The following is a 19,448-nucleotide window of genomic DNA, read 5'->3' as shown; positions in this document are numbered from 1 at the left end:
ACTACATAACATCACGTGTGCTGCTACCACTACATAACATCACGTGTGCTGCTACCACTACATAACATCACGTCTGCTGCTACCACTACATAACATCACGTGTGCTGCTACCACTACATAACATCACGTGTGCTGCTACCACTACATAACATCACGTGTGCTGCTACCACTACATAACATCACGTGTGCTGCTACCACTACATAACATCACGTGTGCTGCTACCACTACATAACATCACGTGTGCTGCTACCACTACATAACATCACGTGTGCTGCTACCACTACATAACATCACGTGCTGCTGCTACCACTACATAACATCACGTGTGCTGCTACCACTACATAACATCACGTGTGCTGCTACCACTACATAACATCACGTGTGCTGCTACCACTACATAACATCACGTGTGCTGCTACCACTACATAACATCACGTGTGCTGCTACCACTACATAACATCACGTGTGCTGCTACCACTACATAACATCACGTCTGCTGCTACCACTACATAACATCACGTGTGCTGCTACCACTACATAACATCACGTGTGCTGCTACCACTACATAACATCACGTGTGCTGCTACCACTACATAACATCACGTGTGCTGCTACCACTACATAACATCACGTGTGCTACTACCACTACATAACATCACGTCTGCTGCTACCACTACATAACATCACGTGTGCTGCTACCACTACATAACATCACGTCTGCTGCTACCACTACATAACATCACGTCTGCTGCTACCACTACATAACATCACGTGTGCTACTACCACTACATAACATCACGTGCTGCGTGTGCTGCTACCACTACATAACATCACGTCTGCTGCTACCACTACATAACATAACGTGTGCTGCTACCACTACATAACATCACTGCTACCACTACATAACATCACGTCTGCTGCTACCACTACATAACATCACGTGTGCTGCAACCACATAACATCACGTCTGCTGCTACCACTACATAACATCACGTCTGCTGCTACCACTACATAACATCACGTCTGCTGCTACCACTACATAACATCACGTCTGCTGCTACCACTACATAACATCACGTGTGCTGCTACCACTACATAACATCACGTGTGCTGCTACCACTACATAACATCACGTGTGCTGCTACCACTACATAACATCACGTGTGCTGCTACCACTACATAACATCACGTGTGCTGCTACCACTACATAACATCACGTGTGCTGCTACCACTACATAACATCACGTGTGCTGCTACCACTACATAACATCACGTGTGCTGCTACCACTACATAACATCACGTGTGCTGCTACCACTACATAACATCACGTGTGCTGCTACCACTACATAACATCACGTGTGCTGCTACCACTACATAACATCACGTGTGCTGCTACCACTACATAACATCACGTGTGCTGCTACCACTACATAACATCACGTGTGCTGCTACCACTACATAACATCACGTGTGCTGCTACCACTACATAACATCACGTGTGCTGCTACCACTACATAACATCACGTGTGCTGCTACCACTACATAACATCACGTGTGCTGCTACCACTACATAACATCACGTGTGCTGCTACCACTACATAACATCACGTGTGCTGCTACCACTACATAACATCACGTGTGCTGCTACCACTACATAACATCACGTGTGCTGCTACCACTACATAACATCACGTCTGCTGCTACCACTACATAACATCACGTGTGCTGCTACCACTACATAACATCACGTCTGCTGCTACCACTACATAACATCACGTGTGCTGCTACCACTACATAACATCACGTCTGCTGCTACCACTACATAACATCACGTCTGCTGCTACCACTACATAACATCACGTATGCTGCTACCACTACATAACATCACGTCTGCTGCTACCACTACATAACATCACGTCTGCTGCTACCACTACATAACATCACGTGTGCTGCTACCACTACATAACATCACGTGTGCTGCTACCACTACATAACATCACGTCTGCTGCTACCACTACATAACATCACGTGTGCTGCTACCACTACATAACATCACGTGTGCTGCTACCACTACATAACATCACGTGTGCTGCTACCACTACATAACATCACGTGTGCTGCTACCACTACATAACATCACGTGTGCTGCTACCACTACATAACATCACGTGTGCTGCTACCACTACATAACATCACGTGTGCTGCTACCACTACATAACATCACGTGTGCTGCTACCACTACATAACATCACGTGTGCTACTACCACTACATAACATCACGTGTGCTGCTACCACTACATAACATCACGTGTGCTGCTACCACTACATAACATCACGTGTGCTGCTACCACTACATAACATCACGTGTGCTGCTACCACTACATAACATCACGTGTGCTGCTACCACTACATAACATCACGTTTGCTGCTACCACTACATAACATCACGTCTGCTGCTACCACTACATAACATCACGTGTGCTGCTACCACTACATAACATCACGTCTGCTGCTACCACTACTTAACATCACGTGTGCTGCTACCACTACATAACATCACGTGTGCTACTACCACTACATAACATCACGTGTGCTGCTACCACTACATAACATCACGTGTGCTGCTACCACTACATAACATCACGTGTGCTGCTACCACTACATAACATCACGTGTGCTGCTACCACTACATAACATCACGTGTGCTGCTACCACTACATAACATCACGTGTGCTGCTACTACTACATAACATCACGTGTGCTGCTACCACTACATAACATCACGTGTGCTGCTACCACTACATAACATCACGTGTGCTGCTACCACTACATAACATCACGTGTGCTGCTACCACTACATAACATCACGTCTGCTGCTACCACTACTTAACATCACGTGTGCTGCTACCACTACATAACATCACGTGTGCTACTACCACTACATAACATCACGTGTGCTGCTACCACTACATAACATCACGTGTGCTGCTACCACTACATAACATCACGTGTGCTGCTACCACTACATAACATCACGTGTGCTGCTACCACTACATAACATCACGTGTGCTGCTACCACTACATAACATCACGTGTGCTGCTACCACTACATAACATCACGTGTGCTGCTACCACTACATAACATCACGTGTGCTGCTACCACTACATAACATCACGTGTGCTGCTACCACTACATAACATCACGTGTGCTGCTACCACTACATAACATCACGTGTGCTGCTACCACTACATAACATCACGTGTGCTGCTACCACTACATAACATCACGTGTGCTGCTACCACTACATAACATCACGTGTGCTGCTACCACTACATAACATCACGTCTGCTGCTACCACTACATAACATCACGTGTGCTGCTACCACTACATAACATCACGTGTGCTGCTACCACTACATAACATCACGTGTGCTGCTACCACTACATAACATCACGTGTGCTGCTACCACTACATAACATCACGTGTGCTGCTACCACTACATAACATCACGTGTGCTGCTACCTTTCTTCAAGCTTGATAATAGTCGCAGAAAAGCTTGAAAGTTTTTATTTTTGCATTATTTTCTGTTCATATTTCCTTTAACACAGGAGCAGGGTTCTTGATCCGAGGAATTAAATCTACTTTCTTTCCCCCCCATATCAAATATGAATATTTCTCATTCCCAAGCCGCTACCTGAGTTTTTGGGGTTTAGTTTTCCCAATGGATATAACTTACTGTGTGTGACAATGCAGAGTGTATTTGTGTGCAGGAGTGCAGGGTAGCTCCGGGGAGGCTGGTACTGACGACGGTGGCACTGCTGCATGTAGGGACGGCAGTGGCACTCTGGGGCAGTGCTGCTGACAGTAGTGGTCCTCAGGCCTCCACCTGCCCCAGCCAGCGCACCTTTCCTGCCACAGTCAGTGATATCTATGTAACAGGTGAGTCATGCTCTGGTACCACTACATTTTTCTGACCGTTAAAAAATAGATGATAATAATAATAATAATAATAATAATAATAATAATAATAATAATAATAATAATAATAATAATAATTATTATTATTATTACAGTAATCATAATAACAACAACAACAACAACAATAATAATAATAGTAATAATAATAATAATAATAATAATAATAATAATAATAATAATAATAATAATAATAATAATAATAATAATAATGATAATAATAATAATAATAATAATAATAATAATAATAATAATAATAATAATAATAATAATAATAATAATAATAATTTTGATAAGGAATAGTAATAGTAATCACAATAATAATAATCATCCTTTCACAAAATATTACTCTGCTCACACTCTAACAGATCGTCAAGTCCCCAAAACCATTCGTCTCCACTCACTCCTGGGTAACACGCTGTATGCCCCAGACCTTGCACACAAAACCTTCTTTACCTCCTCCCTCCACCCATTCCTGGGACGACGCCTACTCCATCTTCCCTCCACTATAAATTTCTACACCCTCCAAAGTAGCCGGACTTGAGTCCTGGAGGTGGGACGTACAGTGCCTGCACTCTAAAGGAGAGGGTTGGGATATTTGCTGTTTAGAGTTACATGTAAACTATTGTATCTGTGCCCCACTGGCAGTGTGAATGGTGGTGAGTGCTTATTTTTCGTGTCATCCTGCCTCGGTGGGAGACGCCCAGCGTGTTAAAATAATAATAATAATAATAATAATAATAATAATAATAATAATAATAATAATAATAATAATAATAATAATAATAAATTTGCTGGGTAGGTGTGTTAGGTGTTAGTGGAGGCGTTCGTTGTGACCAGATGGATCCAAGTGGTGCGCAGCTGCTGGAAGCTGCGCGCTGGACTGCTCTCAAGATGACCAACATGAACATCATTCCCGGCCTCACTCTTGGTCAGTTATATAACCTTTATTCAAGTAATCTAAATATAATTTTAATGTATTATATATGCAATAGTTTCCATATGCATTATTCACTGCAGACTGAATTTATTTCGGGCGCTACACTATCTGAGAAAGGTATGGTCATATTGCATTACACAAGTACCCTGTCCCTGACTCACGAAATCGTAATGACACGATTGCAAACAAACCATTCCACGGATGGGGTTTGAACCCGCGGGAATTGAGTCTCAAAACTTCAGACCGTCGCGTTAGCCACTGGCTAACGCGACGGTGGAATGGTTTGTTTACCCTGTACCTCAGTGCAAGCGACTGGAATAGTACAGAGTGGGGCATAAGTATTTAAAATGGAGTTAAAGTTTAGCACTGAAGATCTCAAGTGAATCAAAGGAGCTATTCACAAGTCATCTTTCTGAAATTATTCTCCCAGTTTCTTAAATACAAATGGAAAATTAGGATATACACAGCTCAAATTTAATTCTAGTTTCCCATTAAGAAACGCCATCTTTGAAGCTAAGCTGAAGAGACATTGTTTTGTTATCTCAGAGATATTAATATCTTGATGATAAGAAAATGAAATATGAAAACTGAAAAATCGCGTTTTTAGGGCATCTAAGAATTTAAAGAAGATAAACTTATCTTCTTTAAATTCTTAGATCCCCTAAAAACGCGATTTTTCAGTTTTCGTATTTTTTTCATTTATATTCTATTCCAAATAATACACATTCTCATGAGGATTTTTTTCATTTTTTTATTTTTTTGCGTATAGGAAAATCGAATATGATAAATTAAAAGAAATGGTAAATTGGAAGCTACACAGCCCAAAATCAATACAAAAATGCTTTCACTTATGATACGCCAGCATATTGTGCGTTGAAGTTTATCAGAAGAGGCGCTGTTGACATATTACACGGGAAACAATTGATTTAATGAAAGTAGTAAACTGAAATTTGGTATAAACCTTGGTAATAAAATACCAGCGAGTTGGTTTAGAAAGACACGTAAGCAAACACTATGACATAATAGGAAACGTTACGGTCCTGGGACCTTGATCACTTCTAACATACAGAGGTAGAAAGACATTATACATAGGCGGAGAGTGAGGTGTGAGTGACTCATGGTGACCTGAAGAATGTCATGTTGGGATGAGGATGGATAGACGATGAGATCATGTGACTCCTGTGTTGTTTGGTTGGTGGTGCTTAACCTGCTGGAGTATCATGTATGATTATGTTTTAAAAATTAATGACTTTCTACCTCTGTATGTTAGAAGTGATCAAGATCCCAGGACCGTAACGCTTTCTAATAAATATGTCCTAGTATTTGCTTACGTGTCTTTCTAAACCAAATTAAAGTTTACGTAACTTAAAATGAGCGCTAAGATTTCTTTTAATAAAGCCCACTAATAGTGAAAGTTTGAAGCCGATCAGAATGGGCATTCTCCAGTAAATGAAGTGATTCCAGTGATCCTAATTTTTCCAGCAATTTCAGTAAAATATCAAATTTGCTCCAACTGAGACTAAACTCATGGGTTATCATCCTTCTTATACAATATATTATCAGTCTTGAAGTCGATCAAAAAAAAAAAACATTGTGGGAAAAAACACCTATGTACAGTTCAGGTCTTGTATTAGAGGAAACCTGTGGCCACGAGAGGTTTCCTCGAGTCATAATAGAGAGATAACTAAGAACAAATAATAATGGTAGAATTACCGAGAAAATGTTAGGCAAAAGGACTCATATGAAACTAATGTGACATTTTGTTGTGGTAACATTTCGTTCTCCAGGAGCTCCTGGAGAGCGAAACGTTGTCATAACAAAATGTCACATGAATTGCATTTGTGTCCATTTACCTAAGACAACTAAGGACGAGTACATATATGGCTGAAGTCAGGTGGCAACCTGGAAGAGTGTGGTAACAGTAGTAGTATTAGTAGTAGTAGTAGTAATAGTGCTAGTAGTAGTAGTAGTAGTAGTAGTAGTAGTAGTAGTAGTACTAGTAGTAGTAGTAGTACTAGTAGTAGTAGTACTAATAGTAGTAGTACCAGTAGTAGTAGTAGTAGTACTAGTAGTAGTAGTAGTACTAATAGTAGTAGTACTAGTAGTACTAGTAGTAGTAGTAGTAGTAGTAGAAGTAGTACTAGTAGTAGTAGTAGTACTAGTAGTAGTAGTAGTACTAGTAGTAGTAGTAATAGTAGTTGTAGTAGTAGTAGTAGTAGTAGTAGTAGTAGTAGTAGTAGTAGTAGTAGTAGTAGTAGTAGTAGTAGTAGTAGTAGAACAATCATGGTGAGATGGGTTGGATTTGATAACGCAGAGTCATCATGTTACAGCGGTCTCCAGAATGGGTTATATCTTGTTGATCAGCAGTTTGGATTTAGTGTAACTCAGGATTTTTTATGGACAGTATTACTGACAGCATGACTCATGACTCCAGACTGTCGCGTTTTAAGGCTCTTTGACCGTGGGTTCAAACTCCACCCGTGGTATGGTTTGTTTACTGACAGCAATTAGGGCCTCCTCTATACACTTTCCTGGTCGAAAATCTTTCATAATGAATAATCTAGCCTCACCGAACTTCATGAGTTTTTCAACATTGCCTCTGTATTGAACACGGGTTTTTACGGTCATCACGGTTGCAGGCGCTTTTGTGTTCCCGAATCCTAGTATTCAGGGATCTCGCTGTTCCCCCACATAAGTTTTATCACATCCCCCACATACTCCTACTCACTGTTTTAAAGTCTACCGTAACCCAACCAACATGAACAATCTTCGTTCCTTCTCTAACCATGACACCAGAACTAAAAGAGATGTAATTATAGACTTCTTTCTGAGAGTTACAGAATTTCTAGCCAGCAGTTCCTCGAGGAAGATTGCACATACTCACACATTCATTCAGTTCGCTACACTTCCCTTAAACTTCACATGTGATTGTAGGTAACGTGTGACACACATTCTTAATAACATGACAAACACCTATCCAGTTGAAGAAAAGCCTCTCAATTACACAGGTCAGCGACGTTACAACTAACGTCTATAAATATTCCACAGAAAACTTGCCATAAGTAACATTATTTACCAAAAATCCAAAAGTTACACTATATCGAAACTGCTGTTCATCAAGATATTACCCATGATTTTGATACGTCTTCTCAACCCAATCCATGTCACACAATTATACTACTACTACTACTACTACTACTACTACTACTACTACTACTACTACTACTACTACTACTATACTACTACTACTACTACTACTACTACTACTACTACCCTCATGCTGCTCTTCACCTGATTCCTGCTGCTATATATACTCATTATTAGTTATCTCTGTACTAGGACTGAAGAAGACACTCGTGGCGAAATGTTTCCTCTAATAACTGTCCTGAAGTATACGTGTATTTTTTTCATCTTGTCGGCATCACTATACCATTTTTCAAAAGAAGTATCATGAATTAGAGACACTTGTGCACCATTTATGTACCTTTATTGTAGAAACATTTCGCCACACAGTGACTTCCTCAGTCCGATACAGAGAATAATAATTGAAGATCCGTTGTTCTTCAGTTATTCATCTCTGTTTCAGAAAGATACGTGAGGAAACACTAGGATATATTAACTAGAAAACGTTTCAGTCATGGGACCTTGATCACTTCTAACATACAGAGGTTAAAAAGACAGTATATATTTAAATGGAGAGTGAGGTGTGAGACATGGTGACCTGAAGAATGACATAATGTGATGTGGAGAGGTAGACGATGTGATTACATGACTCATGTGTTGTTAGGTAGGTGGTGTTTTACCTGGCTGAATATCATGTATGTTAATGTTGTTGAATATTCTGTATGTTAATGTTGTTGAATATCATGTATGTTAATGTTGTTGAATATCATGTATGTTAATGTTGTTGAATATCATGTATGTTAATGTTGTTGAAAATCATGTATGTTAATGTTGTTGAATATCATGTATGTTAATGTTGTTGTAGTTTCCAGTATTATGTATTATAGTGTCAGTGACGACAATTACCCAGTATTATGTACTATAGTGTCAGTGACGACAATTACCCAGTATTATGTACTATAGTGTCAGTGACGACAATTAACCAGTATTATGTACTATAGTGTCAGTGACGACAATTACCCAGTATTATGTACTATAGTGTCAGTGACGACAATTAACCGGTATTATGTACTATAGTGTCAGTGACGACAATTACCCAGTATTATATACTATAGTGTCAGTGTCGACAATTACCCAGTATTATATACTATAGTGTCAGTGTCGACAATTAACCAGTATTATGTACTATAGTGTCAGTGTCGACAATTAACCAGTATTATGTACTATAGTGTCAGTGACGACAATTAACCAGTATTATGTACTATAGTGTCAGTGTCGACAATTAACCAGTATTATGTACTATAGTGTCAGTGTCGACAATTACCCAGTATTATATACTATAGTGTCAGTGTCGACAATTACCCAGTATTATATACTATAGTGTCAGTGTCGACAATTAACCAGTATTATGTACTATAGTGTCAGTGTCGACAATTAACCAGTATTATGTACTATAGTGTCAGTGTCGACAATTAACCAGTATTATGTACTATAGTGTCAGTGTCGACAATTAACCAGTATTATGTACTATAGTGTCAGTGTCGACAATTAACCAGTATTATGTACTATAGTGTCAGTGACGACAATTAACCAGTATTATGTACTATAGTGTCAGTGACGACAATTACCCAGTATTATGTACTATAGTGTCAGTGACGACAATTAACCAGTATTATGTACTATAGTGTCAGTGTCGACAATTAACCAGTATTATGTATTATAGTGTCAGTGACGACAATTAACCAGTATTATGTACTATAGTGTCAGTGACGACAATTACCCAGTATTATGTACTATAGTGTCAGTGACGACAATTAACCAGTATTATGTACTATAGTGTCAGTGACGACAATTACCCAGTATTATGTACTATAGTGTCAGTGACGACAATTAACCAGTATTATGTACTATAGTGTCAGTGTCGACAATTAACCAGTATTATGTATTATAGTGTCAGTGACGACAATTAACCAGTATTATGTACTATAGTGTCAGTGTCGACAATTACCCAGTATTATGTACTATAGTGTCAGTGTCGACAATTAACCAGTATTATGTACTATAGTGTCAGTGACGACAATTACCCAGTATTATGTACTATAGTGTCAGTGACGACAATTACCCAGTATTATGTACTATAGTGTCAGTGTCGACAATTACCCAGTATTATGTACTATAGTGTCAGTGTCGACAATTAACCAGTATTATGTACTATAGTGTCAGTGTCGACAATTAACCAGTATTATGTACTATAGTGTCAGTGTCGACAATTACCCAGTATTATGTATTATAGTGTCAGTGACGACAATTAACCAGTATTATGTACTATAGTGTCAGTGTCGACAATTACCCAGTATTATGTACTATAGTGTCAGTGTCGACAATTAACCAGTATTATGTACTATAGTGTCAGTGACGACAATTACCCAGTATTATGTACTATAGTGTCAGTGACGACAATTAACCAGTATTATGTACTATAGTGTCAGTGTCGACAATTAACCAGTATTATGTATTATAGTGTCAGTGACGACAATTAACCAGTATTATGTACTATAGTGTCAGTGACGACAATTAACCAGTATTATGTACTATAGTGTCAGTGACGACAATTACCCAGTATTATGTACTATAGTGTCAGTGACGACAATTAACCAGTATTATGTACTATAGTGTCAGTGACGACAATTACCCAGTATTATGTACTATAGTGTCAGTGTCGCCAATTAACCAGTATTATGTATTATAGTGTCAGTGACGACAATTAACCAGTATTATGTACTATAGTGTCAGTGTCGACAATTAACCAGTATTATGTACTATAGTGTCAGTGACGACAATTAACCAGTATTATGTACTATAGTGTCAGTGTCGACAATTAACCAGTATTATGTACTATAGTGTCAGTGTCGACAATTAACCAGTATTATGTATTATAGTGTCAGTGACGACAATTAACCAGTATTATGTACTATAGTGTCAGTGTCGACAATTAACCAATATTATGTATTATAGTGTCAGTGACGACAATTAACCAGTATTATGTACTATAGTGTCAGTGTCGACAATTAACCAGTATTATGTACTATAGTGTCAGTGACGACAATTAACCAGTATTATGTACTATAGTGTCAGTGTCGACAATTAACCAGTATTATGTATTATAGTGTCAGTGACGACAATTAACCAGTATTATGTACTATAGTGTCAGTGTCGACAATTAACCAGTATTATGTAATATAGTGTCAGTGACGACAATTAACCAGTATTATGTACTATAGTGTCAGTGACGACAATTAACCAGTATTATGTACTATAGTGTCAGTGACGACAATTAACCAGTATTATGTACTATAGTGTCAGTGTCGACAATTAACCAGTATTATGTCAGTGACGACAATTAACCAGTATTATGTACTATAGTGTCAGTGTCGACAATTAACCAGTATTATGTACTATAGTGTCAGTGTCGACAATTAACCAGTATTATGTACTATAGTGTCAGTGACGACAATTAACCAGTATTATGTACTATAGTGTCAGTGTCGACAATTAACCAGTATTATGTACTATAGTGTCAGTGACGACAATTAACCAGTATTATGTACTATAGTGTCAGTGACGACAATTAACCAGTATTATGTACTATAGTGTCAGTGACGACAATTAACCAGTATTATGTACTATAGTGTCAGTGTCGACAATTAACCAGTATTATGTACTATAGTGTCAGTGTCGACAATTAACCAGTATTATGTACTATAGTGTCAGTGACGACAATTAACCAGTATTATGTACTATAGTGTCAGTGTCGACAATTAACCAGTATTATGTACTATAGTGTCAGTGTCGACAATTAACCAGTATTATGTACTATAGTGTCAGTGTCGACAATTAACCAGTATTATGTACTATAGTGTCAGTGTCGACAATTAACCAGTATTATGTACTATAGTGTCAGTGACGACAATTAACCAGTATTATGTACTATAGTGTCAGTGTCGACAATTACCCAGTATTATGTACTATAGTGTCAGTGTCGACAATTAACCAGTATTATGTACTATAGTGTCAGTGTCGACAATTAACCAGTATTATGTACTATAGTGTCAGTGACGACAATTAACCAGTATTATGTACTATAGTGTCAGTGTCGACAATTAACCAGTATTATGTACTATAGTGTCAGTGTCGACAATTAACCAGTATTATGTACTATAGTGTCAGTGTCGACAATTAACCAGTATTATGTACTATAGTGTCAGTGACGACAATTAACCAGTAGTCTTTCATACATCTTTAAATGCGTCTCTTACTTCATTTGATTTATTTTTTTGCGATTTTTTTATTTTTTATGCTTTTTTTTTTATCTCAATAGTCGCTTTTTGCTCTGCTTCTTATGCTGACTTCTCTTCGAAATGAACCTGTAACCCCCCCCCCCCTCCCTGCAACTGTTAATTTCCAGTGGGATTAATTTGTTAATTATTTAACGTACTGGAGACACCTATACTTAACACTGTAGGAGCTCTTACTGCTCCTTGCTGGTCATCACATTCGTCTAAAATTTGGCGTAATGGCCGCTATGTTCTGTGGCATTCGTTGTCAATTATTACGATGTTACTGGGAAAATATGACGACTATTTTCAGGTTCATTAGTATGATAATGTTTTTAATGAATTCATGAAGAGACACAAGGTATTCATCATTTAGCCAGCGTTCAAGAACTTTTGAAATTATTTGAACTCATCTCTAATGTTCTCTTCATCATCAATGTAATCGCGATGGTCATCAGGTGCTGCTCGATAAACAGTAACCGGTTCTAATCGACGTCCTGATTTAAATGAACTGGAGGGAGGACTTCCAGATCTCCTGTCTCCCTAAAGGATATCAGAAGTCAGTTGTTAATTCTAGATTTAAACTCGACTTGGAGAGCTGGAAATTCTCTAGACCGCGCTTTTGTTGGTGTAAAGTTTCCTAAAACAGTGTTTACCTCTCCTGCAAGCCTTCCAGAGAGCCCCCTTGCTAAGGTGTGATGAATTTCCATGTTGACTACCAGCGAATAAAGAGGATTTGCACCTCTTGAAGTAGACACATCTCTTCAGTGTAATTAGAACTCTTCATAAAGTTACTTCTTTTTCCTAGACTGCTGTATCTGACAACAAATCTTCCGGTTAAATCAGTGGAAACTTCCAGGTGTGCAATCCAGATGTACATATAAAGATAGTAAGTACACCTTTACTGGAGTGTAACCCGGCGTTCCCGGTAATGCTATTGGACAGCTATAATCCATTCCACTAATTTTAAAGTGGACACAGTTCACCGAGCTACGGTGGCGGTCCCTGGTGGGGGGGGGGGAGAGAAACCCCACTTAACATAGTTACATCCTTATTAAAAAATATTAGTCATTTCATATTTTACAGTTACTTCATATAGTAAGGAATACCATCACAAAAACAAAAAATGTTATCTTGTTGCCACTGAAACAAAACATTGATCATTATTGGGTTGTAATATCCTCTATAAAAACAGTTCATTCATTTAGTGCTCTTCACCAACTCCGAGGCTGAGGGAGTGATTACCTGGTCTTTTGTATATAATTCTATTGTCTTCCTCTAATGTTCTTGAATTTGTATTGATAAAACCACTGCATGGCGAAACATCTACAGTAAAGATATCCAGATGTTGTACATTTGTCTAAGTCTTCATCTGTGTAATTACTATTGCAAATTCTAGATTGTGGGAAATACCTTTCTTTAAAATTTCCAATTCATCTATGTAGATATTCTCTTGGGTTCTTTCAACCCACTTTCTTAGAGGATGCGGAAATTGATAATTATTTCCCATTTTACTAATCCAATTAAGAGGTAATTCATTGTCCAACCATATTTAGATTCCATTAATTTCTGCGGATCATAAATTGCTGTATACACATTCTGCTAGTTTTTTAATTAATAAGAACAGCTCCTTAACCCTCTGGGAGATGCATTGAAAAATGTGTGTATAATATTAGATAAACCCTGTCTAGTTATCGTGTGTGGAAATTGTATTTCAGATACCTAGGCATAATCTGAGACTATTCCTCATTATCTTCGCTTAATGTTCTCATTTAAAGGTTTATCCAATGCCTCATGGACTAGTAATTTCCCCCTTATGATAACCTGCAAGAGGAGTCACAATTGGAAGCTTCAGGCAATAAATTATATTTCGCTAAATGTTTATAAGCAACAGTTAAAACAGACTTTATATTTAAAGTGTTTTTGCTTCAGTTTATTCCTAAGATGTTGCTGAAGGACGTTCCTGGAACTTAAAGGATTCTTTAAAAATAAACAATTACTAATCAGTTGTGTTCGATTAATAAGTTTAAGAACTTCTGCCCGAAATGAAAAATATCCCAGAACATAGTGGTGCTGTTTGGAATAATTCCATAAACTCCAGAAACATGGGTTATTGCTCCGCTGAACAAAACATGAGTTTCTACAGCCCTATGTTGATTTTTGACAGGTAATTAGTGATATAATCCACCGGTTACTACCTAAGGACCTTATCTATGTTTTTATTCTTTTCTTAAATATACTAACTTAGGTCTCTGTCACCTAGGGTTTCTCGGTTGGTAGACACACATACTGAGGCCACTCCTGTATTTCAGTTTCCTAGATGCATTGTTTCTGAAGGAATGTTGCAAACAAATTTTGCATCACAAAAGGCACCTTGCGCGCGAGCACACACACACACACATACACACACACACACACACACATACACACACACACACACACACACACACACACACACACACACACACACACACACACACACACACACACACACACACATACACACACGCACACACACACACAAACACACACACACACACATACACACACACACACACACACACACACACACACACACACACACACACACACACACACACACACACACACACACACACACACACGCACACACACAGGAGACAGAAGGGGCTCCAGAAAGACGGAGACGAGGGGTACACCACCAGGTGCTGGACATGGTTCACACAACCGAGGAAGAAGTGAAGAGGCTTCTGAGTGAGCTACATACCTCAAAGGCAATGGGGCCAGATAACATCTCTCCATGGGTCCTGAGAGAGGGAGCAGAGGCGCTATGTGTACCCCTAACAACAATATTCAATACATCTATCGAAACAGGGAGATTGCCTGAGGCATGGAAGACAGCAAATGTAGTCCCAATCTTTAAAAAAGGAGACAGACATGAAGCATTAAACTACAGACCAGTGTCACTGACATGTATATTATGCAAAGTCATGGATTATTATTATTATTATAATCAAGGGGGAAGCGCTAAACCCGTGAGATTATAAAGCGTTTGAGGGGGGGATGTGGAAGGTATTCAGGTTTAATTCAGGGAACTGAAGAACAGATCCAATTACAAACAAAATCATGGAGAAGATTATCAGGAGAAGAGTGGTGGAACACCTAGAAAGGAATGATCTCATCAACAGCAGCCAACATGGTTTCAGGGACGGGGAATCCTGTGTCACCAACCTACTGGAGTTCTATGACATGGTGACAGCAGTAAGACAAGAGAAAGAGGGGTGGGTGGATTGCATTTTCTTGGACTGCAAGAAGGTGTTTGACACAGTTCCACACAAGAGATCAGTGCAAAAACTGGAGGACCAAGCAGGGATAACAGGGAAGGCACTACAATGGATCAGGGAATACTTGTCAGGAAGACAGCAGCGAGTCATGGTACGTGGCGAGGTGTCAGAGTGGGCACCTGTGACCAGCGGGGTCCCACGGGGGTCAGTCCAAGGACAAGTGCTGTTTCTGGTATTTGTGAACGACATGACGGAAGGAATAGACTCTGAGGTGTCCCTGTTTGCAGATGACGTGAAGTTGATGAGAAGAATTCACTCGATCGAAGACCAGGCAGAACTACAAAGGGATCTGGACAGGCTGCAGACCTGGTCCAACAATTGGCTCCTGGAGTTCAATCCCACCAAGCGCAAAGTCATGAAGATTGGGGAAGGGCAAAGAAGACCGCAGACGGAGTACAGTCTAGGGGGCCAGAGACTACAAACCTCACTCAAGAAAAAAGATCTTGGAGTGAGTATAACACCAGGCACATCTCCTGAAGCGCACATCAACCAAATAACGGCTGCAGCATATGGGCGCCTAGCAAACCTCAGAACAGCATTCCGACATCTTAATAAAGAATCGTTCAGGACCCTGTACACCGTGTACGTTAGGCCCATATTGGAGTATGCGGCACCAGTTTGGAACCCACACCTAGCCAAGCACGTAAAGAAACTAGAGAAAGTGCAAAGGTTTGCAACGAGACTAATCCCAGAGCTAAGAGGTATGTCCTACGAGGAGAGGTTAAGGGAAATCAACCTGACGACACTGGAGGACAGGAGAGTTAGGGGGACATGATAACGACATACAAAATACTGAGAGGAATTGGCAAGGTGGACAAAGACAGGATGTTCCAGAGATTGGACACAGTAACAAGGGGACAGAGTTGGAAGTTGAAAACACAGATGAATCACAGGGATATTAGGAAGTATTTCTTCAGCCACAGAGTAGTCAGGAAGTGGAATAGTTTTGGAAGCGAAGTAGTGGAGGCAGGATCCATACATAGCTTTAAGCAGAGGTATAATAAAGCTCACGGTATAGGGAGAGTGACCTAGTAGCGACCAGTGAAGAGGCGGGGCCAGGAGCTTGGACTCGACCCCTGCAACCTCAACTAGGTGTGTACAACTAGGTGAATACACACACACACACACACACACACACACACACACACACACACACACACACACACACACACACACACACACACAGCAGTAATCAGACATTTTACTCTCAGAATACAGCTGTTATCTGCAAGTAGCAGATATATCTTCTAGTGGTATGTATCAGATAAATTAAATTCAGTCTAATTACATGTTAGATTTATTTAAGTTTTGCATTCCCTTATACTACTGTCCTTTTGTTCAGAATAAAGTAGTCAATCGTATTCACTAATGGAAAGAAAGAGAGAGAGAGAGAGAGAGAGAGAGAGAGAGAGAGAGAGATAGATAGATAGATAGAGAGAGAGAGAGAGAGAGAGAGAGAGAGAGAGAGAGAGAGAGAGAGAGAGAGAGAGAGAGAGAGAGAGAGAGAGAGAGAGAGAGAGAGAGAGAGAGAGAGAGAGAGAATGAAATATCAGAGACAATATGAATATCACATTATTATCCAACTAACAATGATTTTTCGTCAGGTTGACGAAATATTTAATATCAGGTCCTTAAATAACACGTAGGCAGCTAACATTGCATACTGAAACATTACATACTGAAACATTGCATGCTGAAACATTACATGCTGAAACATTGCATACTGAAACATTACATACTGAAACATTACATACTGAAACATTACATACTGAAACATTACATACTGAAACATTACATACTGAAACATTGCATGCTGAAACATTACATACTGAAACATTACATACTGAAACATTACATACTGAAACATTACATACTGAAACATTACATACTGAAACATTACATACTGAAACATTACATACTGAAACATTACATACTGAAACATTACATACTGAAACATTACTTACTGAAACATTACATACTGAAACATTACATACTGAAACATTACATACTGAAACATTACATACTGAAACATTACATACTGAAACATTACATACTGAAACATTACATACTGAAACATTACATACTGAAACATTACTTACTGAAACATTACAAACTGAAACATTACATACTGAAACATTACATACTGAAACATTACTTACTGAAACATTACATACTGAAACATTACATACTGAAACATTACATACTGAAACATTACTTACTGAAACATTACATACTGAAACATTACATACTGAAACATTACATACTGAAACATTACTTACTGAAACATTACATACTGAAACATTACATACTGAAACATTACATACTGAAACATTACATACTGAAACATTACACACTGAAACATTACATACTGAAACATTACATACTGAAACATTACATACTGAAACATTACATACTGAAACATTACACACTGAAACATTACATACTGAAACATTACATACTGAAACATTACATACTGAAACATTACATACTGAAACATTACATACTGAAACATTACATACTGAAACATTACATACTGAAACATTACATACTGAAACATTACATACTGAAACATTACATACTGAAACATTACATACTGAAACATTACATACTGAAACATTACATACTGAAACATTACATACGGAAACATTACATACTGAAACATTACATACTGAAACATTACATACTGAAACATTACACACTGAAACATTACATAGCATTACATGCTGAGCATTACATGCTGGACATTGATGCTGACATTGCATGTGACATTGCATACTGGAGCATTGCATGCTGAGCATTGCATGCTGGAGCATTACATGCTGAGCATTACATGCTGAGCATTACATGCTGGACGTTACATGCTGAACTTACATACTGAGCATTACATGCGGAGCATTACATGCTGAGCATTACATGCTGAGCATTACATACTGAGCATTACATGCTGAGCATTGCATGCTGAGCATTACATGCTGAGAGCATTACATGCTGGAGCATTACATGCTGAGCATTGCACTCAGCGATGCATGCTGGAGCATTTACATGCTGAGACATTACATGCTGAGCATTACATGCTGAGCATTTACATGCTGGAGCATTGCATGCTGAGCATTGCATGCTGATTGCTTGCTGGAGCATTACATGCTGGAGCATTACATGCTGAGCATTACATGCTGAGCATTTACATGCTGAGCATTGCATGCTGGAGCATTGCTTGCTGAGCATTGCATGCTGAGCATTGCTTGCTGGGAGCATTACATGCTGAGCATTACATGCTGAGCGTTACATGCTGACATTACTTGCAGCATTATGCTGAGCATTGCATGCTGGAGACATTGCATGCTGAGCATTGCTTGCTGAGCAGTTACATGCTGGAGCATTACATGCTGAGACGTTACATGCTGGAGCATTGCATGCTGGAGCATTACATGCTGAGCATTACATGCTGAGCATTACATGCTGGAGCATTACATGCTGAGCATTACATGCTGAGCATTGCTTGCTGAGCATTACATGCTGAGCATTACATGCTGAGCATTACATGCTGACATTACATGCTGAGCATTACATGCCAGCGTTACATGCTGAGCATTACATGCTGAGCATTGCGTGCTGGAGCATTGCATGCTGGAGCATTGCATGCTAGACATTGCATGCTGGGAGCATTGCATGCTGAGCATTGCATGCTGAGCATTACTTGCTGAGCATTACATGCTGAGCATTACATGCTGGAGCATTGCTTGCTGGAG

At 39.1% G+C, this 19,448-nt stretch overlaps 1 protein-coding gene across 2 annotated transcripts in view; it reads left to right on the top strand.

The window, feature by feature from the left end:
- The window catches only part of boss (bride of sevenless), a 150,869-nt gene that overhangs the window by 45,126 nt on the left and 86,295 nt on the right, over positions 1–19,448 (top strand). For both annotated transcript variants that reach the window (XM_070101661.1, XM_070101656.1), the window contains exons 2-3: positions 3,775–3,943; positions 4,782–4,910. In XM_070101661.1, coding sequence (XP_069957762.1) covers positions 3,775–3,943; positions 4,782–4,910 — 298 coding nt within the window. The remainder of the gene's footprint in view (positions 1–3,774; positions 3,944–4,781; positions 4,911–19,448) is intronic.

The sequence above is a fragment of the Cherax quadricarinatus genome, chromosome 5, assembly GCF_038502225.1.
Source record: "Cherax quadricarinatus isolate ZL_2023a chromosome 5, ASM3850222v1, whole genome shotgun sequence".
Taxonomy (NCBI): domain Eukaryota; kingdom Metazoa; phylum Arthropoda; class Malacostraca; order Decapoda; family Parastacidae; genus Cherax; species Cherax quadricarinatus.
The sequence above is the reverse complement of the archived record's forward strand: the minus strand, read 5'-3'. Positions and strand labels throughout refer to the sequence as shown.